The following is an 8,077-nucleotide window of genomic DNA, read 5'->3' as shown; positions in this document are numbered from 1 at the left end:
ATTTTTAGCAGATAAATTTTTTTATGGTACTTTTAGTCTCATTATAATTAGTATTTTGTGATTTATATTAGTTGTTTTTTTTTTTTGAATAAAATATTAGTTGTTAGTTTTCTCTGTATTTTATGCAGTTGGAAAATTTAGGTGTGGAAGATATAGATATTCCTATTTCCTAGCATTTTAAGCATATTTTCTGGAAATTTTAATGATGTTGGATAGGAATTTTTACCCCTTAGCAATTGTGTCTACTATTTTTTTTCCAGTGATCTACGATCATTGTTAGAGATCGTAACAAGTTTGTTATCCAATTTTCATGGAGTGTCCCTAATTTATGTACTTTGTTCAGCCATTATGACTGCACATGGATTAGCTGTGCATGCTCTTCGGATAGATATTAACAACTTGTTCTTTGGAATGTATTTAGTCCTTTAACCTGTATGATATTATTCATTATCAATGATTTTGGTCATTGTTTTCAAAAAAAAAAAAAAAAAGTTTTTCAAATTTTATGAATTTAATTTTTTTTTTTTACAAAAATACGGATTAACCTGCAAAGAAGAAAACCGTTTATGAAATGGAGGGGTACGTACGTAGTTTTATTTTGAAGTTGGAACCGTACGTACGTGGGTGGTTATTATATTTAATAAAGTTATATATACTAAAACACATCAAAGGTATACATTACATATAAACATTAAATTCACTACATCGTCGATATAGAGATGGATCCACAACCTCAACCTCCTCATAATCCTTCTCCTTTGCCAACATCTTCACTTGTTTCAAATTCAGAGCGATCCCAATACCTTACCAAACCAACTTCTCAAATTACTACTACTAATAATAATGTTAATGGAACCTCTCATCATCATCCTCTAGTCCCATGGTCCACTGGTCTCTGTGATTGTTTTGATGATGTTCCCACTTGTGAGTAGTGCATAATACATCTCTAGATTTTCATGTATTTTTAAATGATGATTAATGATGCTTAAACATGTTTATATATAAATAATGGGAAAGGAACAAACAGTTCTCATGCCACTACTAGAAATATTTTAGTTTTTCACTTTGTTTTTTTATAAATGTCAACTCTTATGATATACTTTAGTGGAGTTTGGTCAAACATTAATTTCAGGCTGCTTAACATGTTGGTGTCCATGCGTCACATTCGGACGCATTGCAGAAATGGTTGACCAGGGAGCAACTTGTAAGTTATTTTATATAAAATTAATAATGCTTCTTTTGTTTTAATTATATTAAAAAAATGTAATAATTATCCAATAAACGCTTTATAATATATATATATATACTAGCAAAAAGTTACGTGCGAGGCACGTATACTAAATTTTATGCTAATTTTTTTTACGTTATCAAAAAGTGTTACAATTAAAAATTAAAAGAAAATATTATTAGTTATTAGGTTCAACATCATTACCCTGTGTTCATTTTTAAGGAAAAAAAAATATATTTATGAAATAATAATTTGTTGCAACGCGTGTACATGCAAAATTCAGAAAATATAGCATTTATTAGTAGAGTATTGACAATTTTAACAGTAAATTAACTGATTGTATACTTTTTTATTAGCTAACATTAAGCTTTATATTTTAGTGGTGAACTCTTATTTGTCCGCTTTTGATAAAATATAGCTTAAGAAATTATAACTAAGGTTATAAACCGGTAAAGGTTGTGTTGGAGGCTAGGGTTTTTGCTCTAGAGAGAGATCTTTGTTAGATTAAATTTTGGTAGGATTATTTAGCTAAAATTAATCAATTATAATTAACGTTTTCTAATCAAAAATATATTTGCACCCCTTAAACAGTGTATTGCACGCGTGACTATTTTATTTTATACGCATGTAAAATAGACTGTTTGAACATTATTTTCTATATTGTAAATTATTCGGAATTTCTCAAAATTTTGTAGGTTATCTTAAATAGTTATAATGTACATGAATATGAAAAACAAATTAGACTAAAAATTTTTTCTGGATGCCGAAAAAAGTCAAAGGTGTATCAGTACATCCCTTTTAAGGGGGTGCATTGTTGAATCACCCTATACAATATTATTATATAAATTAAATTAAACAATGAGTGATGTATTTTCACAACATAACCATTTTTATTTAACTTGCACAACATTGGATGTGTCAAAGAAACCTAAAACTCAATATTATCAAAAATAAAAGAAAGGGAATAAGATTTTGCTGAAACTCAACATTTGTCAAATAATCAATACCTTTAGTACAAGGTCATTAACAAATATTTACTTCCCACTTGATGCTTCTTGGAATGCATTGAGCTACCAAAAAGCAACAATTATTAAGCATGTTGAAGAAAATTCAGACATTTAGTCACATCATAAATTTAGAAAATTAAAGCTAATGTGGATTGGCTTGCTTACTCGATACGTTTTATCAACACATGAATCTAATATCAAATGATAATGAGGAATAGTTTTCTTTGCAAATAATATATGTAAAGTTGTGACATGTCAAGAGTATAGCAGAGAATAGCTTCAGAGAATATGGTTCATAGAGGGTAGACAACATAAGAGAATCCAATCATCCTACAATGAAAAATAGTACTTACAGCGTAGTTATGAGTTTAGAAATTACTTTTTATATTTGAGAGTGAGGAATGTCAGTGTAATTTACTTTTGCAGGCAGTGCATGCTAGCCTTGGCAGGTCCCTCTTTGCTGCAAGAAGCTACATTATCAGAGAATTAAAATTAGTATATTGATATTTGGCATCAGTCATTTTACAAATAAGTATTAACCAAATCTTTAATATCAGCTTTGACAATACGTCCATCAAGACATCTAACTAAGAGAGAACCAAAAAGTGAGAAGATAGTACCATGTTGAAGAAGACTTGGCCATTGGAGAATATATTGATATTTGATATTTGTTATTTTGTTTCGGAGGTCATTTCGCTTCAATCGTACGTTAGAATAACAAATGTCTACTATTATAAATATTTTTTTTTTAAAAGTACGAAAAATAAATTCATTATTTTTCTTAAGGATTAAATTCATTATTTTAAATAAATAATAAAATAATATTAACTAACAATTCTGTTATAGTATCGTTAAAGAATTATGAGAAATATATATCAAAAACAAAAGTTACAAAATTTTAAAAAAAAAATCAGCCACTAATTTCTCATAAATCAAGAATTCGGTTATATAGCCACATTTTATATAGAATAGATAATAAACAAAGCTTGTGGAATGAGTGGAGCTCTGTACACGTTGATAATGTGCGTAAGTGGTTGGGCGTGCTTGTACTCTTGCTTCTATCGCTCCAAATTAAGAGGACAGTATTTCTTAGAGGAGAGCCCTTGCACTGACTGCTGTGTCCATTGTTGCTGCGAACAATGCTCTTTGTGCCAAGAGTATCGACAACTCAAAAGTCATGGCCTTGACATGTCTATTGGTATATTATTTATTTATTATTATCATTTATTCATTTTTGGTTAATTAACCAATTTACATATTGGATCGAACAGAACATACACACTACTGTTTATAATTAATTGTAGGTTGGCATGGGAACGTAGCAAGGCAGAAACGGCTAGCAGCATTGCCCCCACAAATTCAGAAAAACATGAAGCGGTAAATACTATAGTAAATATATAGCTCGACTACACTGCACCTTATATATGTATAAAAATATTATTAAGAGGGAATAGTATGAACTTCAAAAGCTCTTCCTGTATTTAATATTACAATAAAGACCTATATACGTATGTGTATTAGACATCAGATAGCATTAATAATTGACATTATTAAGACCTATAAAGATATATAGTTTGGCTTTATTTACTTTTTATTCTCAAATTGTTTTATTTATTGATGGAGTATACTAGATGAGCTAGTCGTAAAACATATGTATATATCAATTAATTTTAAAGAAAAAGGTTGAGTAAGAACAAATCGTACTTCAAAAATTACTACTTCGGCCCATTGATCAACCCTCAAAACTGATCACGCTATTAAGTGGTGTAGAATTTTTGCGTCAAATTATGACATTCGCTTCATTTGCATTGGTTTGTTTGCGTTGGTTTTGAAAAGATGCAAATGACTTGTTTATTTATTTTATTTATTAAAAAAAAAAACTGAAGATGGGCGAAGCCCATTACATAAACCCTAACCCTAAAATTCACATTAGTCGCTACTACACAACCACCCACGATTCTCTCTCTCTTTCTCTCTCTCACGATCCTACCTCCTCCTCTCTCCCGTCTTCTCTGTCTCACAAGTCACAACGGTGATCCCTGCAGTGACAACAACATCAATCTCTCCCTCTCCGTCTCATCTCTCTCTCAATTTAGCCCAGCAATATTACCAACCATGGGCAAGACAAAGTTATCTTGTCGCCAGTCGTAGCTCCCAGCTCAAAAATTGTAGATCTCTTCTTTATGCGAAAGGTAATCTTTTTTCATTTTCTTTAGTTAGTTAATATCTTATATATTTATTAATTTTCTTTTTGATTTGGGGCTTGTGATCAAGAATCATATTGATTGCGTTTTAGATAGCGAAAATGGTTGCGTTCTAGATCTGTACTTGAGATCAGAATTAATGGTTTTTTTTTTTATGATAGGGTTTTTAATATGTGTTTATATATTTATTTTAAATCTTAAATATGGTTTTGTTATGGATCGGAATATAGATATGAGATATATCTTAGATTTGAATTATTTTTTCTAGTTTTTTCTTCCACTTTGTGTCAGTTTTTGTGTAAAAAATGTTAGTTTAACACTGTTTGCGTCAGTTCTATAGGGCGCAAGTTATCGAATCCGATGGTTACAAACTAGCACAAAATGGCTTAGTTTTTCCATCTGTAAGGCCGTACATTTCATAAAATTACTAAATTATTTACAAGCCTTAAAATGTAGAAAAACTAAAATGTTCTTTTTTTTATAAACATAAAATATTTTATATTTAAGGTTTGAACTAAAAAATATAATGATTAATAAATAAAATTAATACAATTTATAATTTAATAACACTTAATAAAATAAATAGAGCGTGCCCTAGACCACCCTCAATTATATGGCCCTCAACAATTACACACACAAGCCTCTAAGGTCTAACTCGCCACCGACTTTCTAACTTTTACAACCTTAATCTGTACATGGTAAGTTTGACAAGGGTGAGCTACTAAACTTAATAAGAAAATGCTTGTCACGTAGTCACATAAAATAAACATAAATATAACTAAAACTTAGATGTACATATTTAGAGAACTAACGATATATATAAGCTTAATCTTGTCACTAGCAACTAATAACTAGTTTCTAAGTCACATTATAATTGTTACGTCCGAGTCCAACTTTAGAAAATAAACCCGAGCTATTGGACTAAATGGTGGAGGGTTGGGTTCAATAAAATTATACCCACTACTAAATGGCCCCCTATTTACCATATAGACCCAATAATATTTAACCATTATCTTCTAATATATCTAATTTAAAACTACTATACATTATTTAAATTTGAAATCATAATTATACCAAACCATATCATAACCATATCATAGTCATATCATAACCATAGCATAACTATATCATTGTTTAAATAATGCGAATCCTTTGTACCGGCCATTATCCAAACAACATAACTAGTTTAAATAATGTGAATCCGTTGTACCGACCATTATTCAAACTACTTATACATATCTATAGTTTAGATAATACGAATCCATTGTATCGTTCATTATTCAAACCGTATACAACATATATATCTATTGTTTAAATAATGCGAACTCATCGTACCGTCTATTATTCAAACAACATAGTATAATAATGAACAACTAAAAATAGGTTAGAAGTCTTATACCTCATTCCCACTCCTTTTGAACATTATTTCATACAAAAAACTTAAAAATTTATGTTTAATTTCCTTAATTACTTTGAATGTGGAGATTTGAACTTTGATTGCAGGAGTGACACTGAGAATTATTGTATGCTTTATTCAATACTCACGAAGTCCTTAGTCCTCAAAGAGAAATATAGGCTAGTCTATGAGAAATATATTAGAGCTCAAAATCTTACAATCATTCTCTATGTTTCAGCCACCACGTGCAACCCAATAAAATTGTGATCGTAGTATCACATAAAGAAACATTAGAGTTTGAGCTTGAACATAAAAGAATAGCGATCTTATATATAACCTTAAAAAAATAAGATTGGAGTTTAGATTTAACAACTTACAATCACCCTATGATAACCAAATAAAAAGTGATATAATGATGGTAATGGTGAAACAATCACCGACGTCTCAACTAAAGAATATGGTTACCAGTTGATGATAACAAATGGTGATATAAGGTGGTATAGGAGGTGATTGTTGTATATATATATTAGAAAAGAACTCAAGGTTCAACCTTACGGTGTGGAGGATGGAAATTAGATAGAGCTTGAATGATAACAATGGTGGTGGTGATGAAAAGATAATATTGGATGATGAATATGGGGCACTGGTTAAGAGAGCTAGATTTTATCTCTAGTGTTGAATATGAGTGAGAAATGATGAGAGGAACCCTCCATTTATAACCTTAGACACTAACCATACACCCTACTTTCTAGCCAAGGCGTGGCTCTTCAATTATTTAAGGTTAACTTCAAAAGAATTCAAATAAGTAACTATACCTCACTACTCAATTACAAATACACTACTGAGAAAGACTCTCCTTTGAGTCAAACAATCAATAACAAACTATATTTCTTTGTTGATTCTTTGAGGTTAATTCTCTAAGGTTGTCATGTAGCCTTCTTATCATCCTCTCATCACTAATTTTATGTTTTGAATTCTCTATCTTAATTACCATGCCTACATGTCCAACTAGTATGAAATAAAATATATTTGTTTGTAAATAAATTTATTGATTTAAGTGCCACACGATTAGGGCCTATTCTACAAGTGACTACTACTAATATCCATTAATACAATACCTCACTATACTAAGTTATATGTGTATATAATCTTGACCCATTACTAGCGTTTGGCTGGCCTTCATTTGTCTCAAGAGAATAGGTCAAACCTATAGCTTAATCACTCTCACAACTAATCATATTTATTCTTATCCTCCGTTACTTTACTTATAAATTTTAAATATTTAGGAAATGTATACATTGGAACAACTATCCTAATCTATTTGCTAATTTCTCTAACTACTTTATTTGCTAGGTCCATTATCTTAATGCTAAACGTTCATAATATTCAAATTTTAAATTGTCTCCTTAACATATATATTCATAATACTTAGTTAGGAAGAATATTGCTACATATAAACTAATGGTTCCTATGCACACGTTTATATAACTAAATTTTATCTCTCATATTTCATTCCATTTGATACCACCCTAATTCTAAGCTTTTGTATGATCCTGCCACTACTATTAATTATTACTACTCCTTGTCAATTTTTTTTTTGATGAACCAGCTATATTCATTAATCACAAACCAAACTTTTCACAGCCTAAAAGATACTAAGCCTCAAACATATATCTATGCAAATATAAATTTCTTTTTCTCAAGCCATTTAGTTTCCTCATTGGTTATCTTTTTTGATAAAATTCAACCTATTCTATCCTTTGTTGCTACTTTGATTGGCTCACTTGATAAGTTGTATGGACTGTGGCCGCCCAAAATTTCTCATTTCTTGTCACCCATAATCGGTATAGCAAATAACCAAGTGTTGCTGAAAATACTTGCTTCTTGAAGTTCCCTCTCATTGCTCTTTCAATCCATCTTCGCAACCTGTTTAGAGAGTTTGTGAAAACTTTCTAGTTCAGCCATTTCCTCATTTGGTCAAGGCATTCCCGAGTGAAAACACAATCGAAAAATAAGTATTGAATAGTTTCCTCATGTGTTCCATAAAGTGTGCAAGTGGAGTTATCAATAATATGGAAACAGTGTAATCTTTCTTTTATTTTTAACCTGTTCTGGACAGCTAACCACATAATGAAACAATGCTTAGCCTGGCTATACCTACACCATACTTCTTTATATCAACGTACCTTTTCTGGTGGCGGCCTGAGTTGCTTGTAGCCCATGCTTATATGATATTCTTGAG

General features: G+C 30.4%; 1 protein-coding gene across 1 annotated transcript; it reads left to right on the top strand.

Moving 5' to 3' along the window:
- The first annotated feature begins 546 nt into the window (after positions 1–546).
- On the top strand, positions 547–7,000 carry LOC115700053 (protein PLANT CADMIUM RESISTANCE 11-like). Its single transcript, XM_061102674.1, has 4 exons — positions 547–924; positions 1,133–1,204; positions 3,221–3,433; positions 3,540–7,000. Exons 1-4 carry the CDS (start codon positions 720–722, stop codon positions 3,614–3,616), a joined length of 567 nt encoding a protein of 188 aa, XP_060958657.1. The 5' UTR covers positions 547–719; the 3' UTR covers positions 3,617–7,000.
- The last annotated feature ends 1,077 nt before the right edge of the window (positions 7,001–8,077 follow it).

This window comes from Cannabis sativa, chromosome 8 (genome assembly GCF_029168945.1).
Source record: "Cannabis sativa cultivar Pink pepper isolate KNU-18-1 chromosome 8, ASM2916894v1, whole genome shotgun sequence".
Lineage (NCBI taxonomy): Eukaryota > Viridiplantae > Streptophyta > Magnoliopsida > Rosales > Cannabaceae > Cannabis > Cannabis sativa.
Note: the sequence above shows the minus strand (reverse complement) of the source record. Positions and strands in the feature narration are given on the sequence as shown.

Bases quoted from the DNA above. Each gene is read 5' to 3' on its own strand.
- LOC115700053 (XM_061102674.1), top strand. From the start codon at position 720: ATGGATCCACAACCTCAACCTCCTCATAATCCTTCTCCTTTGCCAACA. The intron at 1,205-3,220 runs GTAAGTTATTTT...TAATAAACAAAG, and splicing joins GGTTGACCAGGGAGCAACTT to CTTGTGGAATGAGTGGAGCT. The intron at 3,434-3,539 runs GTATATTATTTA...AATTAATTGTAG, and splicing joins TGGCCTTGACATGTCTATTG to GTTGGCATGGGAACGTAGCA.